The 15,270-nt window shown below is 64.2% G+C and overlaps 1 protein-coding gene across 6 annotated transcripts in view; it reads left to right on the top strand.

The window, feature by feature from the left end:
• LRP1 (LDL receptor related protein 1) overlaps positions 1-12,627 on the top strand; it is an 87,781-nt gene extending 75,154 nt beyond the window's left edge. For all 6 annotated transcript variants that reach the window (XM_077788649.2, XM_077788648.2, XM_077788647.2 and 3 more), the window contains 22 exons: positions 784-900; positions 2,496-2,602; positions 3,239-3,371; positions 3,649-3,768; positions 4,203-4,325; positions 4,577-4,720; positions 4,798-4,932; positions 5,109-5,228; positions 5,545-5,816; positions 5,911-6,089; positions 6,296-6,402; positions 6,604-6,720; positions 6,803-6,979; positions 7,660-7,800; positions 7,892-8,065; positions 8,142-8,303; positions 8,694-8,868; positions 9,198-9,302; positions 9,497-9,561; positions 10,261-10,348; positions 10,459-10,603; positions 11,474-12,627. In XM_077788649.2, the coding sequence (XP_077644775.1) occupies positions 784-900; positions 2,496-2,602; positions 3,239-3,371; positions 3,649-3,768; positions 4,203-4,325; positions 4,577-4,720; positions 4,798-4,932; positions 5,109-5,228; positions 5,545-5,816; positions 5,911-6,089; positions 6,296-6,402; positions 6,604-6,720; positions 6,803-6,979; positions 7,660-7,800; positions 7,892-8,065; positions 8,142-8,303; positions 8,694-8,868; positions 9,198-9,302; positions 9,497-9,561; positions 10,261-10,348; positions 10,459-10,603; positions 11,474-11,611 (3,044 nt within the window). In that variant the 3' untranslated portion in view covers positions 11,612-12,627. The remainder of the gene's footprint in view (positions 1-783; positions 901-2,495; positions 2,603-3,238; positions 3,372-3,648; positions 3,769-4,202; positions 4,326-4,576; positions 4,721-4,797; positions 4,933-5,108; positions 5,229-5,544; positions 5,817-5,910; positions 6,090-6,295; positions 6,403-6,603; positions 6,721-6,802; positions 6,980-7,659; positions 7,801-7,891; positions 8,066-8,141; positions 8,304-8,693; positions 8,869-9,197; positions 9,303-9,496; positions 9,562-10,260; positions 10,349-10,458; positions 10,604-11,473) is intronic.
• Positions 12,628-15,270: the final 2,643 nt, after the last annotated feature.

Genomic DNA, 15,270 nt, shown 5'->3' with positions numbered 1-15,270 from the left:
TGACAGGCATCCCTGTCAGTCCCTTGCCTCGTTTGGGGCAGTTCTGGTCCCTCCCCTCCCCTCCCCTCCCCTCCCCTCCCCTCCCCTCCCCTCCCCTCCCCTCCCCGGCAGTGCTGACCATGTCCCTCTCCCTGTCCCCCTTTGGGCGCTGCTGACCCTGTCCCTGTCCCTGTCCCTGTCCCTGTCCCTGTCCCTGTCCCTGTCCCATCCCTGTCCTTGTCCCTCTTTGGGGCGCTGCTGACGCTGTCCCTGTCCCTGTTTCTGTCCCTGACCCTGTCCCTGTCCCATCCCTGTCCCTGTCCCTGTCCCTGTCCCTGTCCCTGCCCCTGTCCCATCCCTGTCCCTGTCCCTGTCCCTGTCCCTGTCCCTGTCCCTGTCCCTGTCCCATCCCTGTCCCTGTTTCTGTCCCTGTCCCTGTCCCCCTCTGGGGCACTGCTGACCCTGTCCCTGTCCCTGTCCCTGTCCCTGTCCCTGTCCCTGTCCCATCCCTGCCCTTGTCCCTGTCCCATCCCTGTCCCTGACCCTGACCCTGTCCCTGTCCCATCCCTGTCCCCATCCCTGTCCCATCCCTGTCCCTGTCCCCGTCCCATCCCTGTCCCCATCCCTGTCCCATCCCTGTCCCTGTCCCTGTCCCATCCCTGTCCCATCCCTGTCCCTGTCCCTGTCCCATCCCTGTCCCCATCCCTGTCCCATCCCTGTCCCATCCCTGTCCCTGTCCCTGTCCCTGTCCCTGTCCCTGTCCCATCCCGTCCCTGACCCTGTCCCTGTCCCCGTCCCTCCCAGACGAGCGCACCTGCGAGCCGTACCAGTTCCGCTGCAAGAACAACCGCTGTGTGCCGGGCCGCTGGCAGTGCGACTACGACAACGACTGCGGGGACAACTCGGACGAGGAGAGCTGCAGTACGTGCCACCCCCTGGCCCCTGCCGTCCCCGGGCTGGAGCAGTGGAGAGGGGAGAAGTTTGGGCCTCCCCAGCCCCTCTTTTGCTGCCAGGGAGTGCCAGGGACTGGGAGAGCCACCGTGTCCCCTGACTCCGGGGGTCTGGAGAGCCTGGCCCTGCAGAGGGGGGGGCTGTGCCAAGGAGACACCCCAAGGGTGACGAGTGACACTAAAGGGGTGACCCCAACACACTCCCCACAGGCCCAGCAGAGTCACCCAAGGGCACCTTGTCCTGCTCTGCCACCAAGCATCACCCCTTGTGTCACCCCCAGCCTGCCAGTGGCACCTGGGATGGCGGTGGGGACACACAGAGCTGTCAGGAGGGACCCGAGTCACAACCTCCACCTTGGGCCAGTGCGTGGGGAGGCAACTGAGCCCCAGAGCTGGGGCAGAGAGTCCAGTGCTGCCCCTTGGTGAGCTCGTGTGCCAGCACCTGCCCCGCTGAGCAGCCAAGGAACACGAGTGTCCTCATGGGCAAGACCATTCCAGGGCTCCAGTGTGGCTCTGTCCCTCCAGAGGGGTTCAGGCTGCCCGTGGGATGGCACCAGGGTCTGCTGCCAGACCCTCTCCCACCCCACAGCACCCAGAGGGTTCCAGGCTGCCCGTGGGATGGCACCAGGGTCTGCTGCCAGACCCTCTCCCACCCCGCAGTGCCCACTGGGTCCCTCTATCTTCCTGCAGCTCTTTAGGGTGCAGCTTTTGTTTGTTTTTTTTCTGTTGATTTCCCGTCGTGTTTTTGAGTTTGTGCCATTTCACTTCATCTTACGTTTTTCTCCATTTTCACACTGTCGTTATGGGGCTCTCAGAGGTAGGTTCCTGCCAAAATCTTTTAATTCCATGTACAGTCTCTCTAAGCCCAATGAAGACAATGATTTCTAGGTGAGGGCAGAGGGGTCGGGACTGGACAATCCTGGTGGATTTACTGAGCATCAGCACCAGCATCTCCCTCCACGGAGCCACAGCCAGGGAGGGTCCGACCCTGCTGCTCTGCAGGGCCCGTGCATGGCTTGGATTTGGCTCCAAAACCCGTCCCCACCATGACTCTCCTGCTCCCCCTGGACACCCCCTGCTCCCCTCTTCCCCCACAGTCCTGTGCCGTGACCTGGGGGTCCCTGTGCCCCAATACCCTGGGGCCGTGGGAAGGGGAGGGGTCCCAGGAGCCATCCCAGCTGGGTGGCTGTGCCACGTGCCATCCTCCTGGATTTGGCACCGGCTGTGCCAGTGAGCTGTGAGCTGTCCCCTGAGAGGGAGAACAGCCACGAGGCTCTGCCAGGGCACCGCTGCACTTCCTCCTGCCTGGGGGGCAGCCAGGCAGTGCGGCCACAGTGCCCCCCAAAAGCCCCGCAGGGAGCCCTGGAGTGGGGTGGGAAGGGGCTGGGAGGTGGCACCAGCCGTGCCCCTGTGGCAGCTGCCACGGCTCTGCCCGTACCCCCTGTCCCCAGTGCCACCGGCCGCGTGTCCGTGTCCCCCTGTGCCCCCCGGCTGCTGGCCAGGGACACCCCCTGCCCTCCCAGGCTGTCCCCAGCTCAGGGCACACGCCGTGTTCTCTGTCCCCAGCGCCCCGGCCGTGCTCCGAGAGCGAGTTCTCGTGTGCCAACGGCCGCTGCATCGCGGGCAGGTGGAAGTGTGACGGGGACCACGACTGCGCCGACGGCTCCGACGAGGTACGAGCAGGATGGGGACACATCCCCCCCGCCTCTGCTGCTGGCCCTGGGGCTCAGACCTGGCTGTGGCAACAGGACAGGTGTTGGGAAGGATGGATAAATAGAATTATTCACAATAGTACAGCCAGGATGAAAACAATCCCTCCTGCTGGCTGGGCAATGCCCTTACCTACAGATAGGTCCAAAAGTCAAATGGATTGTTCCATCTCAACCCCCAAAATGTTCATCCCACACCTGTAACCCTCCCCTGAAGCATCAGGAGTCTGTGACCCCATTGGCCCAAGTCTTGTTCCAGCCCACCTTGAAGCCCCTGATAAGGGGTCTCCGAGGGGCCGGACGCTCTCTTGGAACTCCTCCTCCTCTTCTTCTTCTCCTCTCTTGGATCTTCCCCCCTCTCCTGGAGCATCCTCTTGTCTCTCCCCTCCTTCATCCCCTCAGGCCTCGCCCCGTGCTGCTCTGGCAGCTCCATCAAGACCTTTCTCCATCCCTAATAAACCTGATATTCCAAGAGCAGCCTGCAGAGATCTCTCATCTCCATCTACCCAAACCATCCTGGAGCCCAGCGTTCCCTACAGACGGGGGCCTGCCACGGCCACCCTGTCCCTGCTGACCGTGTCCCTTGCCCGTCCCCTGCAGAAGGACTGCACCCCACGCTGTGAGTTCGACCAGTTCAAGTGCAAGAACGGCCACTGCATCCCCATGCGCTGGCGCTGCGACGCCGACGCCGACTGCATGGACGGCAGCGATGAGGAGAACTGTGGCACAGGGGGTGAGGGCAGAGCTGCGTGTCCCCCGGGGCTGTCTGTGTCCCCCACTCCCTGCCCTGGTGCCACCGCGTCCCCGCTGCGGGTGGGAGCGCTCCCCTGTGCGTGTCCCCCTCTCTCTGCCTGTCTGGAGCATGCAGGGACACATATGCGAGCCCTGGAGACCCCCTGTCCGTGCTGGAAATTGGAATTGCAGCCCCAGGCTGGGGTTTTGGCAGCAGGGCAGCACAAGCTGACATGTCCCCTCTTGCACTGTCGTGTCCCCCTCTTGCGCCGGCGCAGTTCGCACGTGTCCCCTGGACGAGTTCCAGTGCAACAACACCCTGTGCAAGCCCCTGGCCTGGAAGTGTGACGGGGAGGATGACTGTGGGGACAACTCGGACGAGAATCCCGAGGAGTGCTGTGAGTGACACTGCAGTGCCTCTGCCCCAAGCCCTCCCATACCCCAGGACGGGGGGACAGCCCCGGAGCCTGAGCACCGCCGTGGGGACCGGAGGGTCTCGGGGGGACCCCTGGCAGTTCCCCTTGGGGGTGGCTGAGGGGCCGAGGGTCTGGAGGTGGCTCTGGTGGAGGGGCAGGATGCAGAGGGGCTGGGTGGGAGGTGAGGAGCCGGCGGTGGGGAGGGGGCTGGGGCTGGGTGAGGAGAGGGCTCACAGCAGCCGGGCGATTGTCTTTGCTTCAGTCTCTTTGCTTCAGCCTCCGGAGCCCGCTCGGCCGCGTGGGACAGCCCTCCCCGGAGAGCGGGCAGAGGCCGAGCAGCGGCTCGTGCCATGTGTGACAGCCTGGCTACGGCGTCTCCTTTCACCGTCACCGTTTGTTTCTGTTTGCTGGTGCAGTGAAATTCCAGTGTCCCCCCAACAGACCGTTCCGCTGCAAGAACGACCGGGTATGTCTGTGGATCGGTCGACAGTGCGACGGCATTGACAACTGTGGAGATAACACGGATGAGAAGGACTGCGGTGAGTGGGGCTGCCCACGGGCACAGCCCTGAGCCTGCCTGGCCGAGGTGCCTGCGTGGTCACTGTGGCCCTCGGGATGGTCCTCGCAGAGCCCAGGGTTCAGCCCAGGTGTTGGGGTTGGCTTTGCCCAGTCTTTCCTCCCAAAATCAGGGTGTGGATGCAGGGTCCCAAGTCCCTGAGTGCTCCTGGAGGGTCCCGTGGGGATGGGTGCCCAGGACGTGGGGGTCCCAGCTGCTACCCCTCGCCCGCAGAGTCACCCACGGCCAAGCCCAAGAGCTGCAGCCAGGACAAGAATGAGTTCCTGTGTGGGAACAAGAAGTGCATCAGCGCCAACCTCCGCTGCAACTTCTTCGATGACTGCGGAGACGGCTCTGACGAGGAATCCTGCTCCCGCGGTGGGTGGGGAGCCGGGGGCCGGGCAGGGGCGGGGGAGCTGGCTGTGACACGCGTGTGACGGCGTGTCCCACCGCAGAGCACAAGTCATACGACTGCGTGGCCAACTCCACCATGTGCGGGGACGAGGCCCACTGTGTCCAGTCCCAGTCCACCTCGTACTGCACCTGCCGCAGGGGCTTCCAGAAAGTGCCCGACAAGAACTTCTGCCAAGGTACTTCCCCTGCTCATGGAGAGGGCTTGGGATTCTGGTATTGCTTTTTGACCCTGAGATGTGATTTCAGAGCTGGGATGAGACTGGGGTGGCAGGAATGGTGTCCCTGGGGCAGAGTTGGGGGTCTGTGGGGGTAGCCTTCGGTTCTCCCCCTGATCCCATCTCTCACTGCCCAGACATCAACGAGTGCCTGCGCTTCGGGACCTGCTCCCAGCTCTGCAACAACACCAAGGGCTCCCACGTCTGCAGCTGCGCCAAGAACTTCATGAAGACGGACAACATGTGCAAAGCAGAAGGTCAGGAAGGAACAGGGACCCACATGGATTCTGTGTGTGCCCAGGATCCCCCCCCCGAGCTCCTGTGGGAATCCTTTTCTCTTCCCTCCAACCTTCTGCAGCTCTGCCCACCCTTCTGGTACCACTGGTGCCGTCAGTCTGTCCATCCCCAGCAGAGTGGGCCCCAAGGCGATGACGAGCTCCCAGTGACTCTGTCCCTGTCCCAACAGGGAGCTGGGCTGAGCCCCCATTCCTGGCTGAGTCCCTGCTCCTGGCTGAGCCCCTGTTCCCAGTGCAGCCCATGGCAACCTCTGCTCCTCCTCCTCCTCCTCTGCAGGCTCCGAGCACCAGATCCTCTACATTGCGGACGACAACAAGATCAGGAGCATGTACCCCTTCAACCCCAACTCGGCCTACGAGCCAGCCTTCCAGGGCGATGAAAACGTGCGCATCGACGCCATGGACATCTACGTCAAGGGCAACAAGATCTACTGGACCAACTGGCACACGGGCCGGATCTCGTACCGGGAGCTGCCCACCTCCTCCTCCGCCTCCACCGCCTCCAACCGCAACCGGCGCCAGATCGACGGCGGCGTCACCCACCTGAACGTGAGCGAGCTCTGCCAGGGCGGCGGCGGGAGCGGCGGGGACGGGCTGCTGGTTTCGTCCCCACCTCACCTGTCCCCCACCCTGCCCCGCACAGATCTCAGGGCTGAAGATGCCGCGGGGAATCGCCATCGATTGGGTGGCCGGGAACATCTACTGGACGGACTCGGGGCGGGACGTCATCGAGGTGGCGCAGATGAAGGGCGAGAACCGCAAGACGCTGATTTCGGGGATGATCGATGAGCCCCACGCCATCGTGGTTGACCCGTTACGGGGGTGAGGGGCTTCCCATCCCTCTGCCCAGCCCTTACCACACTCCCCTCACCACAAGCCCACCCAGCGTCACTCTCTGTGTCTTCTCGAGTTGCTCCAGAGTTCCCTGGTGGCTCCAGGATGCCATGGGGATAACGTGGGAGGGTTTCTCCTGCCTGGTCATTGGGCTGTCCCGTTCCCCTGGGGATGACCTGCCTGTGTCCTTTCAGAACGATGTACTGGTCAGACTGGGGCAACCACCCCAAGATCGAGACAGCTGCCATGGATGGGACGCTGCGGGAGACCCTGGTGCAGGACAACATCCAGTGGCCAACAGGTGAGAGAGACAGGTGACAGGAGAGGGGCAAAAGCCATGATGGGGACATGTTCAACCATGGGTGTTGGGGAGGGTTGTTCTGGGCGCTCAGAGCCCCGTGGCAGAAGGGTGTAGGGCCAGTGTTGGTGCTGCTCTGTGGGTCAGTTGCTCAGGAGGGTCTTGGGGTGGCCTGGGGGCTCACTGGGGGCTGTTTTCCCTCAGGGCTGGCCGTGGACTACCACAACGAGAGGCTGTACTGGGCCGACGCCAAGCTCTCCGTCATCGGCAGCATCCGGCTCAACGGCACCGACCCCGTCGTGGCCATCGACAACAAGAAGGGTAAGGGGTGCCCCGTGGGGGTCCCCAGCTTTGGACCCACCCCAAATCCCTGCCTCCACACGTCTCCTCCTGGTTTCTCCAGGGCTGAGCCACCCGTTCAGCATCGACATCTTTGAGGACTACATCTACGGCGTCACCTACATCAACAACCGCATCTTCAAGATTCACAAGTTCGGGCACAAGCCTGTCACCAACCTGACGTCCGGCCTCAACCACGCCACCGACGTCGTGCTCTACCACCAGTACAAGCAGCCAGAGGGTGTGTGGGGGCCCGGGACCCCCACCCTGCTCCGGGGGTGGTAGGGAGGTGCCAGGACTGATAGCTGATGTGAGGTGCCAGAGGTGCCCCAAAATCAAACCCAAAATCACCCCAAATTCAGCCCGAAATCACCCCAGAATCACCCCCAAACAACCCCAAAATCAAACCCAAAATCAGCCCCAAATCACCCAAGAATCAACACCAAAATCACCCCAAAGCAGCCCCAAAACTACTCCAAAAAACAACCCCAAAATCACCTAAAAAGAACCCTGAAAAAGACCCAAAATCACCCCCAAAACCTTCTACAAAATCACCCAAAAATCAACACCAAAATAACCCCAAAGCAGCCCCAAAACTACTCCAAAAACCAACCCCAAAATCAACCCCAAAATCAGCCCAAATCAGCCCCAGAATCCGAAATCACCCGCAAATCCAGGGGGGTGCTGGCAGAGCTTGGGAAGAGGGGACTCAGCCCCCCACTCCCTGCCCCAAGGGGGGTGTCTGGGTGGGCAGAGCAGGGGTTGGTGAGGTGGGTTGGGGGCGTCCACCTGCGGTGATGAGCGGTGGGGTGCCAACCTCGGTGGCGCAGGAGGGACACCGGGCTGTGGAGGGGAATGTCCTGGAGGTGCTGCGGAGCAAGGAGGGCTGCGGGTCACCGCCTGTGCCCTCCCCTCCCGCAGTGACCAACCCTTGCGACCGCAAGAAGTGCGAGTGGCTCTGCCTGCTGAGCCCCAGCGGCCCCGTGTGCACCTGCCCCAACGGCAAACGCCTGGACAACGGCACCTGCGTGGTTGTTCCCTCGCCCACCGTCTCCCCTGTCGGTAGGAGACACCGGAGGAGGAGAGGATGAGGGAGGATGAGGAGGGAGGTTGGGTCCCGCTCACTCCCATCCCCTCCGTGCCCCCCTCGCAGTGCCCACCACCGACACGTGCGACCTGGTGTGCCTGAACGGCGGCAGCTGCTTCCTCAACGCCCGCAAGCAGGCCAAGTGCCGCTGCCAGCCGCGCTACAACGGGGACAAGTGCCAGATCGACCAGTGCTGGGACTACTGCCAGAACGGGGGCACCTGCGCCGCCTCGCCCTCCGGTGAGCCGGGGGCATCGCGGACGGACGGACGGACGGGCTGAGGAACGGACACGCAGCTAACGGGTTTCATCCCCAGGAATGCCGACCTGCCGCTGCCCCACCGGCTTCACCGGGCCCCGGTGCAACCAGCAGGTGTGCACGGACTACTGCCAGCACAACGGCAGCTGCACCGTCAACCAGGGCAACCAGCCCAGCTGCCGCTGCCTGCCCACCTTCATCGGCGACCGCTGCCAGTACCGTGAGTGCCACGGGGCGGGGACAGCAGTGGGGGCGAAGGGAGGATGGGTGGTGCTCACCTGAGGATGGGTGTCCCTCACCTGAGCACATCTGGGGAGCAGCAGGGGTTCAGAAGGGTGGGTGTCCCTCATCTGGAGATGCCTGGGGACAGTGCCAGCCTGTTGGGTCCCAACCCTTTTTTAGGTTTTCCCCTACTCTGCGTGGGAATACCTGGGGACAGCATCAGCGGTTGGGCTCCCATGTCCCCTTCTTTTGGGGGAATCCCTGGGGACAGCACCTGTGGCATTGGATTTCCAGGTCCCCCTCTTCGGTGGAATGCCGTGTGGGATGGGGTGGGGCTCCATGGGGGCGGCAGAGGGGCTGCCCACCCTGACCCCCTCGTCCCCCACAGGGCAGTGCTTCGACTACTGTGAGAATGACGGCGTGTGCCAGATGACGGCCAGCGGTGCCAAGCAGTGCCGCTGCCCCCCGCAATTCGAGGGCGCCCGGTGCCAGGAGAACAAGTGCTCCCGGTGCCAGGAGGGCAAGTGCAGCATCAACAAGCAGAGCGGCGAGGTCTCCTGCGTGTAAGTGCTGGGAATGTCGAGCTGGAGGGAGGAAAAAGGGGTGGTGGGCACAGGGACCCCAGAGAAAACCTGTCCCCGCTGTGGCAGGACCTAGCTGGGTCGGTCATTCAGGGCAGATAAATCCAGGGTGGTCCTGGTGGTCCTGGCAGGAGGAGGTGGATGTGTCTCAGTGTCTCCCCAGAGCCCATCCGGGTGTCCCAGCCGTGAGCTGTGCGGGTGGGATGAGCCAACAGCCGAGTCCCAAGGGGCTCGGGGGGCACAGAACACCCGGGAGGGGGGCACAGGGCAGCCGTGGGGTACCCATGGGGTCGATCCTCTGTGCCCCCCAGCTGCCCCGATGGGAAGATAGCACCGAGCTGCCTGACCTGTGACAATTACTGCCTGCACGGCGGGACCTGCTCCATCAGCGACAAGACTCAGCTGCCCGAGTGCCTGTAAGAGAGGAGGGGGCCGGGGGGCACGGGGAGGAGGGGGCAGGGGGGCTGTTTGCCCCCCGAAACATCACTGACACACCCCGATCTGTGTGCCCCCAGCCCACCCTGACCCCCAGGTCTGTGCCCAGCCCTCCCTCCCTCCCTCCCTGCATGGCCCAGCCCCGCTAATCCCGCTGCTCTCCCTGCGCTCCCAGGTGTCCCGCAGGGGTGACGGGCCCGCGCTGCGAGGAGTTCATGGTGGGCGAGCAGCAGGGCAGCCGTAAGTGGGGGGCAGGGGGTGACCCCCCTTCCGTGCCATGCCACAGCCAGGGGGTTTGCTGGGGGCAGTTTGATGGGGGGCAAATTAAGTGGGGGGCAGTGGGTAACCGCCCTTCCATGCCACACCACAGCCAGGGGGTTTGCTGGGGGCAGTTTGATGGGGGGCAAATTAAGTGGGGGGCAGTGGGTGACCCCCTCTTCCATGCCACACCACAGCCAGGGGGTTTGCTGGGGGGCAGTTTATTGGGGGGCAAATTAAATGGGGGGCAGTGGGTGACCCTCCTCCCCTTCCGTGCCATGCCACACCCAGGGGTTTGTTGGGGGGCAGCTTGTTGGGGGGCAAATTAAATGGGTGGACAATGGGTGACCCCCCTTCCGTGCCATGCCACACCCAGGGGTTTGTTGGGGGGCAAATTAAGTGGGGGGCAGTGGATGACCCCCCTTCCATGCCACACCACAACGAGGGGGTTTGTTGGGCAGTTTGTTGGGGGGCAAATTAAATGGGGGGACAATGGGTGACCCCCCCCTTCTGTGCCACACCACACCCGGGGGTTTGTTGGTGATCCAGGGCTGCCCCTGAGCGACTCCTGAACCCCGTTCTCTGGTGGAAGTGGGGGGACAGGGCCAGCCCAGGCTGCCCCATCTGGGCACTGTCCCCTCCCACCCAGGCTCTGAGTGTTCCTGTGCCTTCCTCCCGCAGGAACAGCTTCCATCGTCATCCCCATCCTGCTGCTCCTCATCCTCCTCACCGTGGTGGCTTTTGTCTGGTACAAGTGGAGAATTAAAGGGTGAGTCTGGTGGGGTGGAGGGCACGGGAGCTGCCTGTGCTGGCTGTGAAAGCCTCGAGGGTGGGGGACAGCCGGGGGGTGGCACTGACCCTGTGCCACCCCCACCTCAGCGCCAAGGGCTTCCAGCACCAGCGGATGACCAACGGTGCCATGAACGTGGAGATCGGGAATCCCACCTACAAAATGTACGAGGGGGAGCCCGATGACGACGTGGGGGAGCTGCTGGATGCCGACTTTGCCCTGGACCCCGACAAGGTGAGGGGCTTGCAGGGTCCTGCCCAAAGTGGGAGGGGGGGACACGTGCTGGGGTGGGGGGCACACTGCTGTGGCTGTCAGGGCTCTCCGGGCAGCAGCTCTGAGGGGCTGAAGAGGCTTTGGGGCTGGTGGGTTTCTGAGGGTCTCAAAGGCTTCAGGGCTGGGAGTTCTGAGAGGCTGCAAAGGGATCACAGAGCTCCAAGGGTTTGCAAATTTTTTGGGGAACTCCGAGGGGTGACAGAGGCTTTGGGGCTGGTGGAGACTCTGAAGGTTCACCAAGGCTTTGGGGCTGGAGGTGCTCTGATGGTCTCAAAGGTTTTGGGGCTGGAGGAGACTCTGAAGGTTCACCAAGGCTTTGGGGTTGGAGGTGTTCTGACGGTCTCAAAGGTTTTGGGGGGGGTTCTGAAGGTTCACAAAGGTTTTGGAACTGGGGATGCTCCGAGGGAGGCTCCAAAGGCTCACAAAGTCTTTGGGATGGGAGAAAGGGGGATACTCCAAGGGGCTGCAAAGGGTTCAGGGCTTGGAGGTGTCTGAGGGGTCTCAAAGGCTTTGGGTTTGGGGGGCTCTGAGGGGTCTCAAAGGCTTTGGGTTTGGGGGGCTCGGAGGGGTCTCAAAGGCTTTGGGGTTGGGGGGCTCTGAGAGGTGTCAAAGGTTTTGGGGTTGTGGGGCTCTGAGAGGTGTCAAAGGTTTTGGGGTTGGGGGTGCAGGCAGGGCCAGCGGGGCTGTCCCATGTCCCGGGAGGAGGTCACAGCTGGTTGGGGCTCTCACCGAGTCACCCCAGGGTGGGGAGCACCCCTGGGGACAGCAGTTCTGGGCAGGGGGGCTGCCCGTGCCCCCTCCCACCTGCTCTCCCCCCCCCCCAATCTGCAGCCCACCAACTTCACCAACCCGGTTTATGCCACGCTCTACATGGGCGCCCACAACAGCCGCAACTCCCTGGCCAGCACGGACGAGAAGCGGGAGCTGCTGGCGCGGGGGGACGACGACCTGGCAGACCCCCTGGCATAGGGGCACGGGGGGCGAGGGCCCGCGGGGCCGCGGTGCCCGGGCCCGGCGCAGCCCCCGCCGCAGGGGCGGGCGGGGGGCCGGGCTGGGGGGGCCGCGAGCCGCTGTATAAATGTACAAATGAAGGATTATTACTTTTCTATGTGAGCAGTATTATTACCTGTATATTCCCCTGGTTCCCAGGCCTCGGCCGTCTTCATTGCCAGACCCGGCTTGGATTTATTTTAAATCTCTTTACATTGAGCCCCCCCCCCCCACACACACACACACAAAAATCCTTTCCCTTTCCCTCCCTGCCCCTCCTGACCCTTCTCACCCCCTCCAGCCCCCAGGACAGGCTGGGGAGTGGGCAAACACATCGGGGCTGGGGCTGAGGGGGCACGGGGGGTCGCTGCTGCGGGGGGCACAGCTCGGGGGGAGGCAGAGCAGGGTCCCGAATGCTCCCAACCCCCCCCAGCTGCACCCACTCCCCTCCCCAGGGACCCCCATTTCCTTCCCCCACCTAAATCTGCTGCTCCCCGGCTTCCCCCCTTCTCCTGCAGCTTGGGCTCTGCAATCCCCCCCAGACCCCCATTCCCCCCCTGCCCCATTCTCCCCCTTCCTCCCTGCCCTCCCCCACTCCCATTTTCCCCTCCCTCCCCAATTTCCCCTCCCTCTCTCTGCCTCCCTTTCCCCGTTCTCTGCCCGACTGTTACTGGGGCCAGGATGAAGCCCCCAGCCCCACTGTGGTGCGGGGGGGTCCCCAGCCCCTCAGCCCCCCTCACCTGCCCCTTGCCCGCTCTCCAAAATGCACATTTTTTAACAGGAAAAAGAAGGAAAAAGAAAAAAAAAAAAAAAAAACCACAAAAAAACCTGGAAATGACCTAGCTTTTATAGTAGAAATAAATAAACGCATGTGGGGGGGCGGGGAGGGGGACCCCATCCTTTTATTGGGGGGAAATGTTTTAATAATTTTTGCTGGATTACTTTACAACTAAACAAAACAGATATTGTTATAAATAAAATTTTTAAAAACTGAAGCACGGGCTGCTGGTTGGAGGGGAGGGGATGGGAGTTTGGGGGGCAGATTTGGGGGGAGCCTGGGCACCGGGGGTCATGAGTGATGCCCTCAAAGCCCAGAGGTGCCAGTCCTGTCCCCGGGGGTGAGAAGGGGAGGTCGGGGGGATTTGGGGTGTGGAGAGGAGGGGGCTCGGGGGGGGTGTGTTTGGGGGGTCATGGGGAGGGGGGGTCACAGGTGGCTGCTCTAAGGCAGGAGAATCCCAGCAGGACCTCTTGTTCCATGGCGTGGCGCAGGGTGGGCAGCGCTGGGGTGAGGGGGGCACGGGGAGTTCCGAGCACGGGCACCGAGTACCGGCATCGACGGACCGGGAAGGGGGAAACGGGAACGGGGAACGGGAACTGGGGACCGGGCACAGGGAACGGGGAACCGGGAACGGGGAACGGAGAACGGGGAACCAGGAACGGGGAACGGGGAACGAGGAAGCGGGAACGGGGAACCGGGAACCGGGAACGAGGAACCGGGCACGGGGAATGGGGAATGGGGAACGGGGAACGGGGAACGGGGAACGAGGAACCGGGAACGAGGAACCGGGCACGGGGAATGGGGAATGGGGAATGGGGAACGGGGAACGGGGAACGGGGAACGAGGAACCGGGAACGAGGAACCGGGCACGGGGAATGGGGAATGGGGAACGGGGAACGGGGAACGGGGAACGGGGAATCGGCACCGGCGGCGCGCGCAGTCCCGGGAGCCGCCGCCAGGTGGCGACACCACCATCGAGAACGGAGCGGGGGGGGCAGCGCGCGCGTCCCCGTGTCCCCCCCGTGTCCCCCCCGTGTCCCCCCCGTGTCACCCCCTCCGTGTCCTCCCCGTGACCCCTTCCGTGTCCCCCACCATGTCACCCCCTCCGTATGTTACCCTTCCGTGTCCCTCCGTGTCCCCCCGTGACCCCCTCCGTGTGTGACCCCCCCATGTCACCACCTCCGTGTCCTCCCCGTGACCCCCTCCGTGTCCCCCCATGTAACCCCCCCATACCCCCTCCCGGGCCCCCCCAATCCTCCCGTGTGTCTCCCTCGTGAGCCTCCTGTGTATCCCCTCCTGTGTCCCTTCTGTAGGTCCCCCCATGTGTCCCCGCGTGTCCCACCTGTACGCCCCGATGGATCCCCCCACCGTAAGCCCACCCTGAGCATCCCCCAGGTCCCCCCACTGTGTCCCCCATGTCCCCTGAGCATCCCCCATGTCCCCTGAGCATCCCCCATGTCCCCTGAGCATCCACCATGTGCCCCCACTGTGTCCCCCATGTCCCCTGAGCATCCCCCAGGTCCCCCCATCTCCCCTTTTTCCCCTCCCATGTGTCCCCCTCATTTACCTGCCGTGTCCCTCCCCTGTGCCCCCCCCGTGCCCCTCCTGTGCCCCCCACTCCGCGTCCCCCCGTGTCTGGCACGACCGTGGGGGCGTCCCTCACCCTCCTGCCCTGCCCTGCCCCAGGGGTGACCAGGACGGCAGCAGGTCTGTGGGCGGGGGGCTCAGCTGGGACCCCCCTTTCACCCAGGGGCAGGACCGCTGGGCTAGCGCCCGTGCCTGGTGGTCGCCCCGGTGGGCGGGGGGCTCAGGCCGGCCTCGCTCGTGGCATCGAGCTCGGTGGCACCGCCGGCAGCCTCGCCACGTGCCAGGCGGCTCCGAGGGACCCCCAGGGCCATGGCAGGTCCCGGTGCCCCCCGGCCGGGGGCTCAGCAGAGCGGGTCGCCCCTCGCCCCCCTCCCCATCAGCAGCGGCCTCGGCGCAGCCCCCGGCCCCCCGCGGCCGCTGCCTTTGAGCCCCCCCAGCCCCGCGCCGGGTGCCGGCGGCCTCAGATCTATTTCAATACCGGCTCTTTGTTCACTTATCGGTCCTTAAATCTCCTCCCGAGGTTTTTCCTCCCTTTCCCCTCTCTCCCCCCCCCTCACCAAGTCCTTTTTATCTTTTTCCTTCAATATTTTCTATTTTTCACCCTCTTCCCCATTCATCCCCACCCTCCCCCCCACGCCTGCTTCTGCCCCTCCCGTGGGATGCTTAGGTGGGGAGGGGGCTCTTCCAGAGCCCCCCAACCCCTCTCAGAGCCCGGGATGCGTTTGCTCCCCGGTGAGACCATCAGGGGCACCGGGACCCACCCGGGGAGTTTTCTTGGCCCTGTGGGGGGAGGTCCCGAGGGGTCTGGGTGCCCCCAGAGCCCCCCCAGGCTTCAGCCACCCCAACCCTCTGCAGGGCGGGTGTGGGGCCGGGGGGAGCAGCGCTGGGGGACCCCGGTGGGAGGGAGGGGAGGGGAGGGGAGGGGAAGGGAGGGGAGGGGGGGACGGAGGCTCCTGCAGTGCGGGAAGTGGGGGCCAGGGAGGAGCGGGGACCCCTCGGTCTCACGGCCAGCGGCAGCGCCGGCACCGGGGCAGCAGCAGCCGGGGAAGGGGGACTGGAGAGATTCTCCATGAAGTGGGGGAGGCTCCCCTGACCCCGGGCAGAAAAGGCCACGGGGCAACGTGCCCAGGACCCCCACGCGGCTGGCCTGGGGCTGGCTGGGACCCCCCTGATGCCAGCACCTCTGGACGCCCCGCTCCCCGTGGCTCTGCTCTCTCCTCTCTCTTCCCCGGCTCCGTCTCCCTCATTCCTCGCCCCTCTCCCTTCCCTTTTC

Source organism: Lonchura striata, chromosome 29, assembly GCF_050655825.1.
Source record: "Lonchura striata isolate lonStrDom1 chromosome 29, ASM5065582v1, whole genome shotgun sequence".
NCBI lineage: Eukaryota > Metazoa > Chordata > Aves > Passeriformes > Estrildidae > Lonchura > Lonchura striata.
The sequence above is the reverse complement of the archived record's forward strand: the minus strand, read 5'-3'. Positions and strand labels throughout refer to the sequence as shown.